The 21,641-nt window shown below is 41.1% G+C and overlaps 1 protein-coding gene across 4 annotated transcripts; it reads right to left on the bottom strand.

The window, feature by feature from the left end:
- Positions 1 to 468: 468 nt before the first annotated feature.
- Positions 469 to 11,236, bottom strand: LOC308560543 (zinc finger protein 69 homolog). 4 transcript variants are annotated; one of them, XM_081144543.1, is made up of 6 exons: positions 10,687 to 11,236; positions 8,951 to 9,438; positions 7,532 to 7,617; positions 3,546 to 3,672; positions 3,143 to 3,241; positions 469 to 1,854 (listed from the first exon to the last, which is right to left on the bottom strand). In XM_081144543.1, the coding sequence occupies exons 2-6, from the start codon at positions 9,075 to 9,077 to the stop codon at positions 722 to 724; spliced, it is 1,572 nt and encodes a 523-aa protein (XP_081000669.1). In that variant the 5' UTR covers positions 9,078 to 9,438; positions 10,687 to 11,236; the 3' UTR covers positions 469 to 721. The 4 variants fall into 4 exon arrangements, with proteins under 4 accessions (XP_081000669.1, XP_081000671.1, XP_081000670.1 ...); XM_081144545.1 differs by having other exon boundaries at positions 3,143 to 3,238; XM_081144544.1 differs by lacking the exon at positions 10,687 to 11,236 and adding an exon at positions 9,616 to 9,823.
- Positions 11,237 to 21,641: the final 10,405 nt, after the last annotated feature.

The following is a 21,641-nucleotide window of genomic DNA, read 5'->3' as shown; positions in this document are numbered from 1 at the left end:
CATGGAATATTATCTTGCTGTAAAAAAGAACGAGTGAGCACTTTACTAATGTGGAATGACCTCCATGTTATAGTTAAGTGATAAAAGTAATGTGCAGATGCATTTGTATAGGAGGTTACCATTTACGCTTAAAAAGAAAAAGTGTATATTTGTATTCTCTTAGATATAAATAGAAAAATCTCTGGAAGGGTACACAAAAAAATTAGTTATAAAAAATGGTTGCTTTTAGGTAGAATTTGGTGGTGGGGGATGGAGAAAAGAGACTTCTCACTTATAGAACTGTCTGTGCCTTACAAACTTTGTACTATATGAAAGTTTTCCCCATTAAAAAAAGTAAAATTTTAACTTAAAACATGGGGGCGGTGACATTTTAAACAGTAGTTCCCAAATGATGATCTGTAAGTCAGTGAATGCCAATGAATAATAATTTAATAATCTACCATGAAATCAGAAAAATAATAATGTGTTAATTTTTCATATTGCTGAATTTAATTGGAAGGAGCATCCTTTATTCTGGATTAGGTACTTTGTATGGAGGTGTTAGTAGATAGTAGTTATCAATGTACTGTTTATTTACACAACGGGCAAAATTAGAAGTTGGCATCATTATATCAATAACTCAAGTTTAGAGTCCAGAAATTTAAAAGCATAGAATCACTGATTTGGACTTGGCTTTTGTTCTCATGTTGGATAATCTTTTTTTTATATATATAAACTATTTTTACACATTATTTCTGAGAGCATTCCTCCTGTGTATTTCATGGTGCCGAGTAAGTGATGAATTATAGCTAAAGGCTTTTCCACATTCAGTACATTCATAAGGTTTTTCTCCAGTGTGATGTCTCTGGTGTTTCTTAAAGGACGAGTCATGCCTATAGGCTTTCCCACAGCGGGTGCATTCATACGCTTTCACTCCTGTATGAACAGTTTTATGGTTGCTAAGGTGGATCCTCTGCCTAAAGGCTTTCCCACATTCTTTACATTTGTAAGGTCTCTCCCCAGTATGGATTCTCTGGTGATGTGTTAGATACGCTCTATGACTAAAGGTTTTACAACATGCAGTGCACGCATAGGGCTTCTCCCCAGTATGAATTCTTACATGTTCACTAAGGTGCCTAATTTGTCGAAAGGTTTTCCCACATTCATTGCATGTAAAGGGTTTCTCTCCAGAATGAGTTCTCAAATGTTGGATCAAGCTAATGTTCTGGCTGAAAGCTTTCTGACACTTATCACATACATAGGGTTTCTCCCCAGTGTGAGTTCTGTGATGCTGATTAAGGGAGGAGCGATGTCTGAAGGTTTTGCCACATTCTTCACATTCAAAGGGTTTCTCACCAGTATGGATTCTCTGGTGGGTATTAAGAGATGCACTTTGACTAAAGGCCCTTCCACATTCCTTACATCTGAAAGGTTTCTCGCCAGTATGAATTCTCATGTGTTCAGTAAGATGAATGGGTTGTTTGAAGATTTTTTCACATATATTACATTCATAGGTTTTTGTTCTTATGTAACTCGCTGGATGATTCATCAGATCTATTTTGTATTTGTTCCTCTGTCTAAGTGTGTCATATTTACAGTACCTCTGTTCTATAAGAATATTTGAGCTCACAGTATTTTCCCCAAATCTGTTAGTTTCTTGGCCCCTCTTCTTGTGGGTCAAGGTGGCTTGTCTTACATCTCTTCCATGGGTGTCCTGATCCCTTTCTAACTCGTTAAATTTGGAGACTTTCCTCAATGTGGATTCCGTGACATCACCCCTCATGAACCTTTCCATCATAATGCCTTGATATAACTGTTCCTGTAAAATGTCATTCCTTGCAGCTGACGTATTGGTTTCTGTTTTACTCTTCAAGCCTGAAAGAAACACACAAAAAATAAAAATAACTCATATTCTTTATGATTTGAAAACTCAATTACTATAAAGATTTAGATAACAATACATATGAAGTACATGAGATTTTCATTATATTTAAACATAAGCTCCCTCTCCCTAGTAACCAGGAAAATGACAGAAATAACGAGATACCATATTCAGCCACTAAACTTACAAAAATCTCAGTCTGTCAGTGCCATATGTTGGCAAAGATGCTGAATTCTGGAAACTCTTACACCCTGCTGATGGGAGAACAAGTGGATGCAACTGAGAGCAGTCTGGTAAGTCCTTGAGAAGTGATGGAGCACATTATACTCCATGACCCAACAACTTTGCTTCTGCCAAATAGCTCAGAGAAGCACTTGCATGTGTACACAAGAGAATACATGCATGACGATTTACTGCAGCATCTTTGTAACATCCAAATTTAGAAACAGTAGAAAGACGTATCAACAGGAAAGTAGATAATTAACGGTTCAATGATTCAACAGGAATGAATGAACATGGTTAAATACAAACAGGGTTGAATGAGAAAAGTAAGTGCAAAGAGCACACATACCATTTATTTAGAGAAGAATATGCAAAACAATGCTCTACATTGTTTAGGGCTATATATACAGTAAAAGTATGAAGACACATGTGGGAATAGTAATCTTTAAACTCAGAAGGGTTGATTATTTCAAAAGGTGGCAGGGGAACAAGGCTTGAAGTCTGGTTCAGTCCTTAACTGAGGTGGAAGCTCCAATGAAACTTGTTACAATGTTCACTATGCCTTTCTAAACATCAAAAATTTTCATAATATGACAAAGTTTAAGGAGATTGTTGAGAAGGTATCCTGCGGTAATTTCTCTTACAGAAGTTTTCATAAAGTAATTGTTACAAAAAATTAAAATATGTGAGTTAAAAAGAGTGAGAATCGAAGCTGGGATTATAAAATTAAAGTTGGTGAAAGTGGAAATAGAATGAAAGAACTTTAAAGATTTGTAGAATGCAGTGAAAGTCCTGAACAGAGATCTGTTTTCTGTGAGGAGAGACCACATAGTGAAGAAAGAGGGAAAATCAAGTTTAATCTTAATGAGGACAAGACTTCTCTTCCTTCCAACTCCAGAGAGATGTTTGCAAGGTCAAGTGAAGCAAAGGGGTAGCAGAGGGAGGGGTGAAGTCGGTTTAGTGAATGCCCTGTCCAGGGGCCTCACCCTTCCCCACAGCCTAAGAAGACTCTGGGCACTCTGGCCTACATATGAAACGGTACTGTCTGCCTTGGCTCACCTGAACTAGGATGTCCTGGGCCTTCTTTCTCTGTTATCCATGGCTCTTCTCCTTTCTCCAACTGGGAAATCACCCTAGGTTTGGAAAACTCGTATCCTGCTTATGGAGTAAAAAGAGAGTATGAATGTTTATGTTGAGGCCTAAGAACCATCCCCAGAATTTAGTTCCAGTCCTAGGATCTCTGAAAATGGAAAGGGGCACCTCAGCATGCCTTTTGATTTTAGCTCTACAAAGTAAAGGGGGGAGAATCAGATATGGCGTGGCTTGATTTTCAAAGGAATGAGACATCTCTAGCACAGAACCCAAGGCCAAGATCCAGGGAATTCAGGACATTTAACAATTGAGAAATAATGCCTCTCCTGTAATGGGCCAGATTCTGGATAAACACTGAGCCCATCCTTACCCACTGAGACCAGGTTCCCATAGTTCTCCAGCATCACCTCCCGGTACAGATTCCGGTGCACAGGGGCCAGCTGCCCCCACTCCTCCTGGGTGAAGTTCACAGATATGTCCTTGAAGGTCAGCATTTCCTAGAATATCAAATACACTGCTTTTCAACCAAAGACCACCTCCATCAATGCCCATGGAGTTCTGATAGCATTCTAAATTCTGAGGGATTCTAAACTAGTTTTACTGGGAGCTTCCTCTGGATCTGTTTGGAGAGTCTCTGGAGATTACCATAAACAAGTCAATACATAGAAGGGCAGATGGTCATATATGCCTTAGAATAAATTAAGCAGGATAAGGGGAATAGGGAGAGCCACAGTGAGGGTAGGGATGATCTTCTATGGAGGATGATGGGGGAAGGCCTCTCTAAAAGGGTAATATTTAACCAGAGATGTGAATTCAGTGAGAGAGAGTTTTGTGGAAATCTAAGGGGCGAGTATTCCAGACAGGTGCAAAAAAACTAAGGTGACAGTGTCATTTGCTTGTTTGATGAGCAGAAAAGTGAACAACATCACTGGAGGCAGGTTAGTAAAGGGGAGAGTGGAAGAAGATGAGATCAGAGAGACCCAGGGAACAGAGAGAGAGAGAGAAGAGAGGCTTTTAGCACTTACTGTCACAAAGGCCAATGCATTCCTGCTGAGCTTAAATTCTGGGGCCCTGCTGGAATTTAATGCAAAGATGAATAAAACCTTCTGGAAGTGTAGTCTAACCCCTTCCTAGCTCAAATACTGAAGAGATAAAAAAGATCAGCCTCTCTGCAGTGGTGTCGTAGGGCACTGGTAGCTGAGTTAATCAGAAGTGAACTCAATCAAAGCTGTGTCTCAGCCAGAGCTCAGCCAGAACTCTACAGCTATAGCAGGAATATGAATAATCAGTCCCCCATCTTAACCACCAGAGGAAAGGGCTTAGAGTCTCTTAGAAATAAACTGAATGAAACAAACTATATATATATAAAATCCTCCATTGTTCTTTTATATACATTATCTAAACTACAATAAAAAAATTGTTAGACATGTGAATAAGGAGAGAAATATGGTCATATAACCAAGAAAATAAAAATCATTAGAAGCAAACCCATAGGTGACTAAGTCATTGAAATTAGAAGACAAGAAACTTAAAGCAATTATTAAAATATGCTCAAGAATTTACAATAAAATATAGATAGAATAGGTGAGAATATGGAGGTAAATGAGGGGAGAGATAGAAATGCTAAAAAATAACTGAATGAAAATTCTACAACTGAAAATACAATATATGAAAAATCCATTGGATGGGCTTAACAGCAGACTTGATCCTGATTAAGACAAGATCAGGGAAACTTAAGAGAGGTAAATAGATGTTATTAAAACTGAAGCACCAAGAGAAAAAAATCTGGATAATATCCAGTCATTTAATATACAAGTAATTAGAATCTCAGAAGGAGATAAGAGAATGGGTAAATATATATGATAAGTGTCAGGAAGCGAGGGGGGGAGAGAGAGAAAGGCTAAAATATTTACAACAACCCACAGATCTAAGAAGCTCAGCAAGCCCCAAAAGGAATAAATTCAAAGAAATCCATGCCTATGCACTTCATAGTAAAACTGCTAAAGAGTAAAGTTAAAAGGGAAGATCGTACAAGTAGCCAAAAGAAGGTGGGAAAGGAGGAACAAAAAAACATGAAAAGTTGGCATTTATTTTTAAAAGCAGGACATACTACATATAGGCAAATGATAAGAATAACAGCTGACTTCTCATCCCAAACAATACAAGCTAAAAGATCATGGAACATCTTTAAAGTGCTTAAACCAAAGAACAGTCGACCTAGAATTTTGTATCCAGTAAGAAATCCTCACATAGGAAGACTATATAAAGACATTTTTTGATCAACAAAAGCTATGAGAATTTGTCATCAGGACACCCACACTACAAGATATGCTAAATGACATTCTTTAGGCTGAAGGGAAATGATGTCAGAGAGAAACTCAGAACTAAAGGAAGGAATTAAGAATGGCAGAATTGGTAAATATATGGGCACATATGAAAGACTCATTTTAATTTTTTTATGACACAGTGTAGTGTTATCCATATTACAATGTAATATGGGGTTTATAACATGTAAAGGGAAACGTATTATGATATACAAAGAATGGGAAACAGTAAATGGAAATATAAGACTTTCATATTATATGTGAAATAGTACAATATTAATTCATAGCAACTGTGATATGTTAAAAAAAAAAAAAAAAGCCTGCCTGGCCGGGCGTGGCTCAGCGGTTGAACATCGAGCTAGGATCCAGGCGATCAGGGTTCGATTCCCTGTCAGGGCACATGCCCGGGTTGTGGGCTAGGCAACCGATTGTGACTGTCTCATCATTGATGTTTCTATCTCTCTCTCCCTCTCCTTTCCTCTCTCTGAAATCAATAAAGATATTTAAAAAAAAAAAAAGCCTATTGTAATGGCTAGAGCAACCACTAAAACAAACCAAAGAAGTATAGGTAAAAAGTCATTGGAGACATAAAATGGAATACTGAAAAACTATTCAATCCAAAAGAAAGCAGGACAGGAGGAACAAAGAATAGATGGGACAAACAGCAAAGAGCAAGAATGTACACTTAAACCCCACCATACCAATGATTATGTTAACTGTAAACGGACTAACCGAGCAAGGCCCAGCTATATTTAAGAAAGTCATACTTTAAATATAAAGACAAAGAGAGGTTAAAGTAAAAGAATGGAAATGGCTATACCATGCAAACAATGACTAAAAGAACACTGGAGGAACTATATTAGACCAGACAAAGTGGACCTCAGGAAAAGGAATATTACTAGGCATAAAGAGACATTTCATAATGATAAGGGTCAGTTCATCAAGAAGACAACAATCTCACACATTTATGCATCTGATAACATAATTCAAAATAAAGCAGAATTGGCAGAACTAAAGTGAGACAGAGACAAAAATCACAATAATTAGAGAGTTTAACATGTCAAAATAGAACTATGCACTTTCTTAAGTGTTTTATCCTGTATATAAATTATACCTCAACTTTTTAAAATTTAATCTTGTCCCAAGTGCTAAGAATCCCATCAGTTTTTGATAAATATCAGGAAGCAAGGAATTCCAGAAAAGTGCAGTGCAGAGACAACTTTTTAAATAATTAGGCTATTATTGCTTCTTCCATATTTCTCTAAATAAATCTGGAATGCATTTCAGTCCTAAAAGGTATTAGCATCTGAATTAGCTGAGAAAACTGGGAATGTAAGTAGCTAAAAAATACTGCCCCAGATCATCAAGCAAGTAAATTCAAGACATGAGTTTAAATCTTGTACCATCTAATTTTAGAATCCAAGTTCTTTTCACTTAAAACTCTTCTGTCCTCAAATAACATCTCCTTTATAGTGTTCCTTTTCCACTTACTCAACAATTTTCCTTCTGTCTCACCTATCCTTGCACCAGGCGGTGAGGATACCCATTTCTGACAGCCTGTTGTACCTGCACCTGTGGCCTATTTCTTCTCACTTCTTCGGCTGCAGTTTGACCTCTGCTCCAAATACTCTAAGGGTCATCTCATGAAGTTCACAAAGTGATATGTGTACCTCACTAAGAATGTCAGAGCTTTCTTCTGACTTACAAAGTTTGTTTTTCAGTATGAAATACTCAAAAAAATATGAGGCTTATCTTAGATCCCAAGTGGTATCTGTGGGTTTTTGGAGGCTAGAATTGTATCATTCATTTTGCTTTCTTTACAGAAATTAGCACAATGTTAGAGTTACATGGAGGAAGGTATAACTTCTATGAGTAGATAAACTGCTACCACCATGGCCCTGTTTTCTGTGCTCTGAGTATCCTAGGTTGAATCTGTTAGCTTCAACAACCACCCACTCCAAAAAATAAAGGGCAAGTTATAGCCTTAAAAACTAAGAAGCATGTCAAAAAAAATGAAGGGAAACCAACCGACCTGGAATTCTGCTGTCCTGGCCCCAGAGGTCCCTTCATCCTTTAAACTTTCTCCCTGGGTCTCATCAGTATCCTGAGAGAGCAGAGCTGGGGAAGGAAAAGAGCCATCAGGTTTGCATCTCACCAAACCTCCCAAATTGAAAAACTGCCTGCAGACCTGCTGAATATGGCTCCTCTCTCAATACATTCACAAAGAGGGACATTTAGAGTGGCTCCAGGACACTGGAGCCTCCTTAATGAGGAGGGTCTACAGTGCATTGTTTTGGGCATTAGTATTTCCCAAGGGTCAATCCTGGTACAAAAGCACAGCTCTACCAAGCCAGTCCTTTGTTCAAAGGTTCCCAACAAGAAAATAATCCAGCCACTTCCCATGGACTTCAAGGCACTCTACAGTCCACCTGAAGCATATCTTTCCAGCACTGGTTTCCTCTAATCACCATTATCTGTTGGACATGAATACGGACCTCAGTTAGATTACAATAGTCTCCATTCTCTGAACCATAAAAAAAACTTAGACATCTTTCAAGGCCGAATTCAATGCTATCTGCTTTGTAAAAATTTCTCAGATAAGAAGAATTGGAAAAATGTTTCCTATCTCTTGTCTTCCAAAAGAAGTTCACCATAGCATTTTCCTATGTTACCTTCTATTATTTTGACCTGGTGTGTCTATCTCCATCAATTAATAATTAGCATTAGGGATTGTTATTCATTTTTCCATCTCAAGATGCTTAGTAAATTCCCTGCCTGACACAGCTAGAAAACAATAAATACTGGCTGAATCTAAAGTGTTAAAGGTATGAATTAAGAGACCACGTGAAACACACAAATTCCTCTATCCATCTATCCCGAGCAGACTACTAAATAATATGTAATCTTTGACATATTTCCCACTCAACCCACATATTTCAAGGTAAAATGAAAGTAATCAAGCATGTCATTCCTTCCTCTCAGTGGAAAATGGTAAGAACTGATATTGGTTTGGAGCAAAAATGACTGAAACTTGTGAAGGAAAGCCATTGGAGGGCTTAAGGTTGCAAAAAGCTTTGACTTTGCTGTCCATGAATCACGTTTACACACTCGGGAACTGCTGGTGGGGAACGTCTTGTGTTCTGTTTTCCTGCTGTATGTAGTATTGGAGATGCAAGAAGCATGGGGCAGTGTGGAGCACATGTCAGCAAGAAGCCCGTGCTGAGAGCACAATCCTAAGTACTGCCTCCTTGGGAGGCAGCAGGTGGAGTATGTTGGAGTGCGTGCCTCTGTATTAGTCTAGAGGAGCAACAAGGCAGGAGAGGAGGGATCTAGAAGCAATCGCCACACGGTCAGAACTTCAGAACTCTCAAGCTCTCCCCTTCCCAAAAGCCACAAGCATGAGCCCCAGAGACCTGCCCCTTCCATCCCGCCTCCATCAGTCTATTCTCACCTTCTCCTTCGAACATCTTCATCACGTCCTCCCACAGGGGCATCCCCTCCTTGGCCTTATCTGGATGATGCAGCTTCACCCAGGTGCTGGCCTCGGTGGGCAGGGTGATCAAGAGCTGCTGCAGCATGATGATGTCCGCCCCGTTGGGCTTGTCGACTTCTGGGGAGGAAACCGCCAGAACCTCTGCTGAGAAGCTTCACAGTTGTGCGGTCCTCCTCTGATCACAGTCTCTTGTCCTCAGGGCTCTCCTTTGGCATGTTCCTGCAGCACCAGAACCTGGGGGCTCCTAGAGGCTGATGTGACTTGGGTGAGTCTGAAAAACGGACTCCTGTCTCAAATTAAGTACTGCCTCCTTGGGAGGCAGCTGGTTGCGTAGGTTTGAGTGCATGCCTCTGTCTTCTTCTAGAGGAGCACAAGGCAGGGGAGGAGGGATCCAGGAGCACCCTCAGATAGCCAGAAACCCAGAACTTGCAGAAATATATTTAAAACTGCAAAAAATCCAAAAACAAAGATTTGGCACCAATGTGGGAATAAGTGTAATCAATGCTCTTGGAGGTGACTCTGTCTCCCAGTTCCATACACATATATACAAACAGCCAAAGATACACAGACATGCACGGATCCTGCCTTGACTTCCCTCCTTATAAGCTGCATGCATCTTCTACCTGGATACAGACTTGAAAGAGGGCAGCTTTGGAATCAGACAGCCCGGGTTAGAATCCTGACTCTTGCACTTAAAAGCTCTAAGGCACTTCAATTATCTGAGCTTCAGTTTTTTCATCTATAAAATAAGAATAATAATTGTACTTCATAGGGTTGTAAAGTTGATTAATTGAGACAATGGCAGGCACGTAGTAAACCTTTAATAAACATTATTATAAAACTTTTGCTTTAATGCTGCTTCACAGCATTATCTTTTTAAGTTTTTATTTATTTGTTTGTTTGTTTGTTTATTATTTTAGAGAGGGAGAGATATCCATTTGTTGTTCTACCGCCTGGGATGAAACCCCTTGGCCCATCAGGAGGATGCTCTAACCAAGTGAGCTATTGGGCCAGGGTATTTTAAAGTTATTTTTAAAAACAAGAGATCTCAATTTAAAGTTCATTTCCAGTATCTCAACTGCACATGGCTGCATTTTCACATGGGCGAGCAGTGACAAGACACATCACCACCCACGTGGCTGCCTAGCAGAGGGCAAGTCCTTTTAGCCTCTCTGTTAAGATGTATCCTGGTTTCAAAAATGTTAACATTGGGGGAAAGGAGCATGCCTACAAATGGAGGAAATACAGTACTTCGAGTATCATGAGGACTACTGTAGAACTGTTAACAGGCAGTGTTGGGAAAAAAAACCCCAACAAACTCAAACACTTCGCCTGTCTCATCCAGCCCCCTGGCATCCGAGCAGGTAGGTCGCTCCACAGCGAACAGGTCCAGTATATCCGGGGCCCCAAAATCAGTCCTAGCTCCGTGAAAGGAGGCCGAGCCAACTTTTTGAAGTTTGTGGGGAAGGGTACGTAGTTTATGGGCATCTCTTTTTTTCAGCTGTGACTGGAGCAGAGACAGGCTCTGCATCCTACTGACTGGCGCATGTGGGAAAGATCCTGCTGCTGAATATATAAAAAGTAAATGTCGTGTTGCCAAAGTGGAGACATTTATGGAACGGTTAATGCCAGGGAAGCTTCCTTTGGAAGATGCCCCTTCTCACTGCTCGCAGACATGCCCCCCTCGTACTTACGGACTCGGGGCACGGCGGGGGCGCCTCCCGCTGCCGGATGGGCCTGGGCGCCGGCAGGGCCGGGCGCGCGGCGTGAGCGCGCTGCTCCCGCGGCTTCCAGCTCCAGAGGGGTCTCTTTAGAGGACTGCTAGCAGGTTTTGTTCTTTCCCAGCCTTCTGCAGACAGACCACATTCCCACGCAAAACGACCATTCTTCAAAAAACGGCAACGTTCACGACGCCCCCGAACGGGAAGTGGGTCTTCTCCAAATTCCCCGAGAGGCGGCCTAGGGCGGGTGCTGCTGCTCCGCATCCACCAACGTGGCCTGTGCCCGCCGCACCTCCAGGCGCGGGGCTCTGGGGCCCGCGATGGGAGGGGCTCCCTGCACCGGCTGCCCGCAGACCTCGGCTGGGATACACCTCGCAGGCTGCGGTTTCAACGCCGGGGCGGCGGCAGCTGCCCGGTCAGCCCGCGCCCCGCCTCCTGGGCTGCGCGCCCGGCGTCTCCCTGCGCCCCGGCCTCAGGGCGCGCCCCGGTCTCCCCGCGCCCCACAGTCGCCCGCGCCGCCGGTCGCCCCTAGCGCTGCCCGGGGTGGAGCCCGGGCGCGGCCCACCCACGCGGCCGCCCCGCCCCCAGCCCGGCGCCCGCGAGTCTTCCGGCGGGGTCCGCGCGCCCGGCCGCCGGCTCCGCCCACGAGGGACGCGGAGGGGCCGCCCGCGCCGGGGGTGCGGGGCGCGCGCGAAAACCCGGCACCGGCGGCGACGGAGCGCGCGCCGCCGGGCTGCGCAGACCCAGGGGCAGCTGCCCCCCGGCGGGGCCGCGGTTCCTGACGGTGGTCGCGAGAGACCGCGTGGACTGCCCGCTCTCCCGTGGGGAAGCCCCTTTTCTGTCATTCATTCATTCATTCATTCATTCACTCATTCACTCATTCATTCACTCATGCATTCATTCCCTCATTCACTCACTCACGCATTCACTCATTCATTCATGCATGCATTCACTCATTCACTCATTCATTCATTCCCTCATGCATTCGTTCACCAGCTGTCTCAGTGCCTACGATCTGCTCCGCATTGTTACAGATCTGAGGATACAGCAGTTATCAAAATGCAGCCCGCTTTCTTGGATCTTAATTCCGGTGAGATTAAACAAATAAATAGAGAAATAGATAATATCCCAGGTAATAAGGGCTATGAGGAAAAGGGAAGCAGCGTGTAGAGTGGGAGACAGGATAACTGGAGTTCCTCTCTCTGATAATTGTGGGCTAGGATATTTATATCAACCCACCTCAGAAAACAATAATATTTAAAAGGAAATTTCTGGAATATACATGTGTATATATATATATGTGTGTGTGTACACACACACACACACACACACACACACATATATAATGTTTTTAAAGGTGTGTATTTGTTTACTAGAGCTCTCATAAAATACCACTAAGTGGGTGGCTTAAATGACAGAAATGTATTTTCTCACAGTTGTGAAGGCCAAAAGTCCAGGATCCAGGTGTCAACAGTGTTGATTTCTCCTGAGACCTTTCTTCTTGGCTTCAAATGATTGCCTTCTCCCTGTGTCCTCACCTGGTCTTTCCTCTGTGTGCCTTCATGCCCTTGGCGTGTCTCTGTCCAAATTTCCTCTCCTTATAAAGACATCAGGCAGATTGGTTTAGAGCACACCCTAATGCCTCATTTTAACTCAATTATCTCTTTAAAATGATTATGTTTAATCACTAAAATATGTGATTAAATAGTCACCTTCTGGGGTACTGGGGGTTAGGGTTTCAACATATGAATTTGGGGGACACCCAATCAGCCCATAACAAGGTGTCTAAGAGATGGCAAGATAGAATTACCAGACCAAAAGCTGGAAAGCCAGGATCCAGGGAGGTAATCCAACTTGGAAGAGGTAATCCAACTTGAAACACTGGAAGATGCTTTTGCCCTGAGACATTCACCTAAATGGAAAATGGTGATTTTCCTTCTGCCTTCAAAGAAGAAAAAATAAATAAAACACAATGTGTAGGGAGTGAAATAGAAGACCCTCTGTACAATAACTAGGACCCCAAAAGGCTACACCCTCAGGATGAAAATGAATGGGAAGTGGAATTACTGGGGTTAAATCACCTGTCTCAAGTCTTGACCTTGGTTTCAGTTGGTCTCAAATTGTTATGCCTGACAAAAGCAAATACAAATCTTCTCTGGAGGAAAGTATTATAATTGTAGGCCTTAAATTCTTCCTACACTTAAGTTTTCATAGAAATGTTAAGTACAGAATTAAAGATAAACAGGTACACAAGGAAACTAGACTCTGGGTGAATGTTTCAGCAAAACGACTGGAAGGGGGTAGAGGGATGCTGCTGGAATGCTATGATTTCTGTTCTTAATCTCTGAGCTGGTTACACAGATGTGTTTAATTTTGGAGATTCATTAAAATATTTATATGTTTGCACTTTTCTGTATGACTATTATAATGTTAAAAAGTTTTTAATGCATGTTATACCTTTCAGGGCAACCACTAAAAGAACAGAGGTAGAGTATCTAACTTCAGACTAGTAAAGAGGGGGAAAGGAATGATAAAAATATAATCAAACCAAAAGAGAATAGCTGTAAGAAGTGGGGAGCTGTTTTATAGAAGGTAATCAAGGAATGTCCTGTGAGGAAATGCTATTTGAGCAAGACCTGACAGATGTCAGGAAGTGGATGAACCATGTTGATATCTGGAGAAAGAGCATCGTAGCAGGCAAAAGGCCCTGAGGTGGAAGCATGTGTGGGCATATGCATGAACCAGCAAGGAATGCTGTATTGCTTGAGGGAAACCATAGTAAGAACATGGGGCCTATTTTGAGAGAAATGGGAAGGCCTTGAAGTGTTTTGTTTGTTTGTTTGTTTGTTTGTTTTGGCCTTGAAGTTTTGAACTGAGAAGCAAGATGATCTTACTTACATATTAAAAAATCATTTGGGTGCTATCTGGAGAATAAACTGTGGAATGCAAGTGCATAATAATCCAAGTGAGAGAAAATCATGGACTGGACTGGGCAGTGGTAATGAAGGTGAGAAAAGATATAGTTTGAAGATAGAGCTCACAGAATTTTTTGATGGATTGAATGTAGTGTTAGGGAAAGAGTAGTCAAGGATGGTTCTGACTGAACAGTTAGATGTTTCCATTTACTGAGACAAGAAATGCTGGAGGGAAAGCAGGTTCAGAAATGGACTTGTTAAATTTGAGGTGCCTGATACACATCCAAACATGCACTTGGAATCAACAAAGTGTAGAGCGAGTTTAGATTCAGAAATATAAATTCGGGTGTGCTATGGTCTGAAAGTTTGTGTCCCCTCAAAATTCATATGTTGAAATCCTAACAGCCAATGTGATGGTTTTAGGTGGTGGGGCCTTTGGAAGGTGCTTAGGTCATGAAGGTGTAGCCCCATGAATGGAATTAGTGCTCTTATAAAAGAGACCCCACAAGGCTCCCTAGCCATGTGAGGACCCATCCAGAAGTTGGCAATCTGTGACCAAGAAGAGGACCTCCACCATCTTCAACTGATCGTCATCTTCCAGCGTCCAAAACTGTGAGCAGTAAGTTTCTGCTGCTTTTAAGCCACCCAGCCTGTGATATTTTTGTTATAGCAACCAGAACTGATATAAGATAGAGTATTGACAACATACATATATGGAGTTGAGTGTGTTTGCAAGGATATGGCTAAAAACTGGGTAGGGAGAGGAGGGAGGGCACTTGGCATATCTAAAAATGTCTCCATTTTGCCCTCACACTTGTGTATGGTGGTTGGCTGGGCAAAGAACCTTAAGCTAATTTTTTCTCAAAATTTTGAAGGCATTGCTTGATCATATTTGTGAGAAGTCTATGGATTTTCTGATTCCCATATAGGTAAATGACCTATCATCTTGCTCCAGAAACCTTTAGGACATTCTCTTTTCCCCTGGAGTTGTAATATTTTATCCTGATATTCCTTGGTATAGCTTAATTTTGAAAGTAGATTGCCTGTGTTCAAACCTCAGCTCTGCCATTTACTTTCTGGGTGCCCTTACTTGCTTAAACTCTCCATGACTCTATTTCCTCATCTGTAAAATAAGAATAATAGAGGATTTTTGTGAGAATTAAGAGTTAATACATACAAAGTACTTACAACAGTGCCTGGTACATTATAGGTACGTGATAAGTGTTAGCTGTTTGTATTTACTGTGCTGAGAACACAGATCCTTTTAGTCTCAAGAGTCATTACCTTCAATTCTGAAAAACTGTCTTGTGTATGCATGTATTTCCTACCCTTCATTTTCTCTTCTCTTTTTGAAGATTGGAAACTCAGTCTACACGTGCAGAGCATTTGGGTCATTGGCCTTAATTTTTCACTCAAGTATCCACAAATTTCACTGCCTTTTCTTTGCGCCATCCAGTCTCTCCAGAGAAGACTCCTCCAACGGGAATTGGGGGTGGGGGAGTGGGCTGGTGAAGGGGTGGAGCCTGGCTTTCACTGGCACAGGGGGCTGAGGGTCCTGCTGTTCAGCATGCAGCCTTACCTTAGTCTCCACTTTAGCCCTGCTTCTTGCCCTAGTCTCTATTGTGTCTGGTGTCCCCGATTCCAGAGCAGCTCTAGTCCTCCAGTGAACAAACTTCCAGTCTCGAGATGAGGGGAAGTGGTAACAGAATGGAGAAAGGCATGAGACAGAGGAATATGTAGCAGCCCGCTGTATGGGGTAGGTGAGGGGACCTCAGGATCCAAGTACAGAATTCCAGCAAATCCAGATTTTCAGCCTCTCGTCTTCCATGATGACCAGTGTCTCCATGGCCTCAGCCTTCCCAGGGACCTCCTCTTGCCCATATCCTGTTCTTCTGGCTCTCTTAAATCAGTAACCACTCTTCTGTTTTCTCACTACTAAAAATGTGCTTACATCGCCCATCTGCTGCTGTATTCTCTCCCACTGCTGTATTTTCTGTTATCCTTCCCTAGTTTCTTATAAACTCGTGCTTACAAAACAAAAATAAGCTCTTGTCATTAATCAGCCAAATTTAACTGTATTTTTAGCAAATTAACTTAAAAATACCTTTCTATCTTAAAAGTATATCAGTTATAAATCATAGTTCTTAGAGGCCAAAAATTCTGTCCGTTTGCAAAGCAAAAAAAAAAAAGGAAACAAAAAGATCTCACCAATAAAATCTAGGTAGGAAAATACAGGGATTACCTTCCTCTATTGTCATCATGGATACATAATTCAATTCAGTTAAAATTAAGAAATGTTTTTTGAGTCCCAACTATGTGCCAGGCACTGTTGTAGGCACTTGTGATACCTCAGTGAAAAAAACAGATCCCTACCCTCATGGAGCTTAAATACTAGTAGGGGGAAACAATAGTAAACAATAAGCATAATAAATATATAAAATATCTAGTATTTGCAGTTTGGGGGTAAGGAACATGTTGCAATATTAAGTAGCATGGTTAGGATAGGCTTCAGTGAAAAGGTAATATTTGAGCAAAGATGAGGAGGTAAGGGTTTAGGATATCTAAAGGAACAGCTAATGGAAAAGCCCGATGTCAAGAACAAGGCTGGAGTTCATGAGGTAGGTCTGGGCTGGAGAGGTGAATTTGGCAGTTAAATAGAACTGTGGTATTTTATGCCATAAGACTATCTGAAATCACTGAGGCAGGGACTATAGAGAAAAGTGATAGTCATGCCTTTCACTGAAAGGACCAATCAGAGAAACCCAATTCATAGGAATCTAAGACCATAGAAACGTCGTATAACATACATAAGGAACAGTGTGTATCCCCTCTCTTCTCTGGCCCATCAAAATCATACAAGGACTTAAGAATCAGAGGTCAGTAAGAAAAATTAAATGTAGTAATAGAGAAAAATCTAGGGATATTATACATTCTGGAATTACAGCTTACTTTTGATAGTTACACCTACAATCCTCAGGCAATTTAATTGTTCTGCCGTGTAAGAATAAGTAGAACTTGACCTACCTCCAATTATATTTGAAAGGATGCAGTATCTATTAAGTGTAGTAAAGTACGATTAGTCAATTCCTCCTCTTCTCTCTCATATCTCCTTACTACAATATGGCCTCTGTAATCACCTTCTCCCTGGTCCTCTTGGGTGGGTGCCTAGATGTGTGTTTCTGGGGGCTATCTTAAAGTCCCTCCCAATCAATGGAAAGCACATTTTCAAATCTATATATACTTATGTAAGGGAAAGTTAAAAAGAATTAAAATGGCAGCCACCGATTTCAATATATCTATCTTCAAAAAGTTATCAATATGAATTAAGGAATTATGGCCTAATCTTTTTATGTGTAACAATGGCATTGTGATTATGTTTTAGAGATACACCCCAAAGTACTTATGAGCAAAAAAAGCATCATTATAGACAGAAGACTGAAGTCCATATAAATATCTCCATAAATAATTCCTAGTCTTGCACAACAAATGTGATTTCTTTAATATTCTTGCAACAAAATACAAAAGGAATTGATAAGGGGATAAGACTTATGACATAGATATACATGTACTAATTTGACATTAAATGAGTTTCTTGCAATTATTAGTCATTTACATACTGTATAGCAGGAGAGGCAAACTATAGCCCTTGGGCTAAATGCAACCCAAAACCCCGTTTTTTAAATTTATTGGAACACAGCTATACCCATTCATTTATCTGAGTTCTCAAGTAGGGACAATATTGACCCCCCAGGGGACATCTAGGAATGTCTGGAGACATTTTTGGTTTTCACTATGGTGGGAAACTACTGGCATCTATCACTGGCATCTTGTAGCCAGATACTGCTAAACATACTACAGTGAACAGGACAGCCACCCATAACAAAGTATCTAGCCCCAGCCCAGCTTGTGTGGCTCAGCGGTTGAGCATTGACCTATGATCCAGGATATTGCAGTTCGATTCCCAGTCAGGGCACATGCCCAGGTTGCTGGCTCAATCCCCAGTAGGGGGCATGCAGGAGGCAGACGATCAATGACTCTCTCATCATTGTTGCTTCTACCTATCTCTCTCCCTCTCTCTGAAATCAATAAAAGATTTTTATTTTTTTTTAAAGTATCTAGCCCCAAATATCAGCAGTACCAAGGTTGATACACCCTGGTTTATGTATTGTCTCTGAATGCTTTAGCACCAAATTTGTAGAGTTGAGTAATTCTGACAGAGGCCTTATGGCCCACAACACCTAACATATTTATTATCTGGCTTATTACAGAAAAAGTTTGCCAATTCTCTATAAGAAACCATTAAAGACGTACAGTAGATTATCTATCAATTCTAGAAAGTTCCCTTTAACATTATATCTTCTAGAAGTAAGTCAACCAATATTTTTATTTATGCTTCTTCTAGCCACATAAAGGGCTATAATAAAAGGCTGTATTACATTTTGTTCTGACTCATTAAAAGGGTATTTAAAACAGTGGTTCTCAAAAGGCAGTCCACAGATTACTGACCTGCCATAATGAAGTTTGCACTGACTCATAGTGAAATGAGAAAAATAAGGACAATTTTGGGAGGTTTTCATAAAGCTGATTTAATTCAATGTAAAGGTCTGCTCTTTATGATTATATCCTTCCTATACTTTTAAATATTTTTAAATGTCCTTTCCTCTTTGAAACAATGCCGATAACAGGTGTTTTCATTTAATATGACAAAACTAAGAGTTGTAAAATTGGATCAAACCAATAAAAAATTGGTTTTTGAAACCCAAAAGTCAGAAAAGGACTAATTTAGAGGCTTTTGCTCTAATATGAGGATTCCTTGATGTTGAACATATTTCACATGGCATTGCTGAAGGTATTTCTTAAATGTGCTTTACAGTGTCTACTAAGTGATGAATTACAGCTGAAGGCTTTTCCACATTCATTACAATCATAAGGTTTTTCTCCAGTATGAATTCTCTGATGTTTAGCAAAGGATGAATCATGCCTAAAGGCTTTCCCACTGTGATTGCATTCATAAGGTTTCACTCCAGAGTGTACTCTCTGATGAATAAAAAGATGTATTCTTTGGCTAAAGGCTTTCCCACATTCCTTACATTTATATGGTCTTTCCTCAGTATGAGTTCTCTGATGTTGAGTCAGGTATATGCTATGGCTGAAGGTTTTACTGCATACATTACATATATAGGGTTTCACACCACTATGAATAATCTCATGTTGCGTAAGGTTTCGAACCTGGAAAAATGCTTTTCCACAGTTTTTGCATTTAAAAGGTTTCTCTCTAATGTGAGTTCTCAGATGCTGAATCAACCCAATGCTCTGGCTGAATGCTTTCTCACACACACCACATTCATAGGGCTTCTCCCCAATATGAATTCTAACATGTTGAGTAAGAGATAATGGATGTCTGAAGGTTTTCCCACATTCCTTACATTCATAGGGTTTCTTACCAGTATGGACTCTCTGATGTGGAATAAGGGATGAACTTTGGCTAAAGGCTTTTCCACATTCTTTACATCTAAAAGGTTTCTCTCCAGTATGAATTCTCATGTGTTCTGTAAGGTGAATAAGCTGTTTGAAGATTTTTTCACAAATATCACATTCAAAGGTTTTCATTCTTGTATAACTCCTTGAACGATTCATCAGATCTAAATTGCATCTGCTCCTCTTCCCAGATGTGTCATATTTATTATCTCTTTTTCTTGGAGGACCTACTGGTCCTGGAATATCTTCTGAGCTCACATTAATACTTTTCTCAAATCTGTTAGATTCTTGAGGTCTGCCTCCTGAGTGAGCGTTTTCCTGTGGATCAAGGGGATTTCCCCTCACCCATTCCTTCGTTTTCCTGGTGGCTTTCTAACTTATCACATTTGGATTCTCTTCCAAGTGTGGAATACAAGGTGCTTCCTCTTGTGGACCTTTCCATCATTAGACCATCGTGTAATTCTTCCCATGAAATGTCATTCTTTAAAGTTAACTCTTTGGTTTCCATTTTACTTTCCAAGTCTGAAAGAAATCCAAAAATACAAATGACCCATATTCATTGCACTTTAAAAAAGAAATAGCTATAAAGAGAACAGTATGGAAAAACAATAATATATACTAGATATAGGAAGCTTGGACTATTTTCAAATGTGATCCTGCCACCTAGAAAGCTAATATGAAAGGAAGTGAAGAGTGATCAAACGAGGTTGTTAGCAGTACGGGAGGTGACTAAGATATTGGGAGAGTTCATCCATGTGAAATTGCAAGAGGAAATGGAGTAAGAAGAGAGCATTATTATAAGGACAAATATCAAGAGATAAAATTAAAGAAGACAGGATTCTAACACCATATCATCTCAAGCCCATATTTCTGACAAAATTTTCTTTACTGAAAATTTAAGTATCTGTCTCATACTTTTTACACATTAAGAAAAATCATTAGCCCTGGCTGGTAGCTCATCTGGTTACAGCGTCGGCCTGATACTCCAAGATTGTGGGTTTGAATGCATGAATAAGTGGAAAAACGAATCGATGTCTCTCTCTCTCTCCCCTGCCCCCCTTTCTCTCCTAAATTAATAAATGCAAATAATAATAAAAAAAAATCTGACCACCAGATCTCACCATTGGAAAAGTATGTTCGTTCCTTGGCATCTAGCAAGTAATTTGTGGGGGTGATACTTTGACATCATGTGAATATCCTGTCCCCCATCAACCTTTCAATTATTTCATTTACAGTAAAATGCTCTATTATTCCATCTACATTTATTATTGGCAGGTTTTTCTGTAAAGTGCTTTCCATCAACAACTGGAAATTATCTAAAAAGCAAGGTAAATGCATCCTTCATTCCCATAATAATCTATTTTCAAAGTAAGAAATCAGTGTATTTGATTACTACCAATGTTGGCAAATGAGTTTTTCCCCTTCTTTCTCTATTTTAAATGTCATCATGAACTTGTGGAATGTTATTTATTCAAGGTGTTACAATCAATTTGGACACTTAAACTGTCCCAAATTTGTCCAGTGAAAGCCCCTTGGACCTGGCTCTTTCATCCATCTGATAACTGTCCATTAGTCTCTGAGACCGTCCTTGCTTTCTAACACAAGATACTCCAGGCTTACCTGGCACTCTCCCTGCTGCCTTCTACTTCTGATCTAGCCACCAACTACCTGGCCAGGTCTCTCATTTGATTCACATTTCCTCGCTGTAAAATTAGTAAAATCACGCAAGTCCACCCTGCCCCACATACCCGTGGAGAAGATAAAAAGAAATAACATACAGACATGACACTGAAATACTGGTTTTAGGCTGAACTGACCGCCAATACTCAGGAAAATCTCAGGCCAGGAGCCACAAACAAGAACCCTAGAAACCTCTTACTCAACTGTCGCCCCAAGATATGCCTCTGCTCAGGTGTCTACCTTCCTTCTCACACTAGAGGGTGTTGCTTTTCCTTCCTTCCACCCATCAGTCTATTCTCACCTCTCCTTCAAACACACACCCTCCCAGGGGGGTCTCCCTCCTTGGCCTTCCTTGGAAGGTGCAGCTTCACCCAGGTGCTGGCCTGGGTGGGCACGGTGGGCAGGAGCTTTGCAGCGATGGCTTCAGCACTCCCTCCAGGGGACTCTCCGCCTTGGCACCACAAGGCAGAGTCCTGACTGGGCTCCTCCACCGTTGATGAGGACACTGCCAAAAACTACATGGAGGCTTCACAGTTGTATGGGTGTCTTCCCTCTCCACAACCGGGGAACATGCAGCGCCACATACAGTGCCCAAATCCGGAGTCTGGACCCTTTAGTGTCGAGGCTCTCCAGGCCCACCTTCCATCTTGAGCACCATCTGTCTCCTCAGCAGGCAGCTGGAGGCTCCACAGGTGTCACCTCTGTACTCCCTGGAGATGCTGCACAGAAAACACTGGAGTCAGCAAGTGATCTGGAAGCCTCCGTCCCATGGTCAGAATTCTAGAACTTGCACGAACCACTGAACAATTTTTTAAAAATATGTCTTTATTGATTCCAGAGAGAGAAAAGGAGGAG

The sequence above is a fragment of the Miniopterus schreibersii genome (genome assembly GCF_964146895.1).
Source record: "Miniopterus schreibersii genome assembly, chromosome: 8".
Taxonomy (NCBI): domain Eukaryota; kingdom Metazoa; phylum Chordata; class Mammalia; order Chiroptera; family Miniopteridae; genus Miniopterus; species Miniopterus schreibersii.
Note: the sequence above shows the minus strand (reverse complement) of the source record. Positions and strands in the feature narration are given on the sequence as shown.

Bases quoted from the DNA above. Each gene is read 5' to 3' on its own strand.
- LOC308560543 (XM_081144543.1), bottom strand. From the start codon at position 9,077: ATGCTGCAGCAGCTCTTGATCACCCTGCCCACCGAGGCCAGCACCTGG. The intron at 3,673-7,531 runs GTCGGTTGGTTT...TTGATATTCTAG, and splicing joins CCAGGACAGCAGAATTCCAG to GAAATGCTGACCTTCAAGGA. The intron at 3,242-3,545 runs GTAAGGATGGGC...TTACTCCATAAG, and splicing joins TGGGAACCTGGTCTCAGTGG to CAGGATACGAGTTTTCCAAA.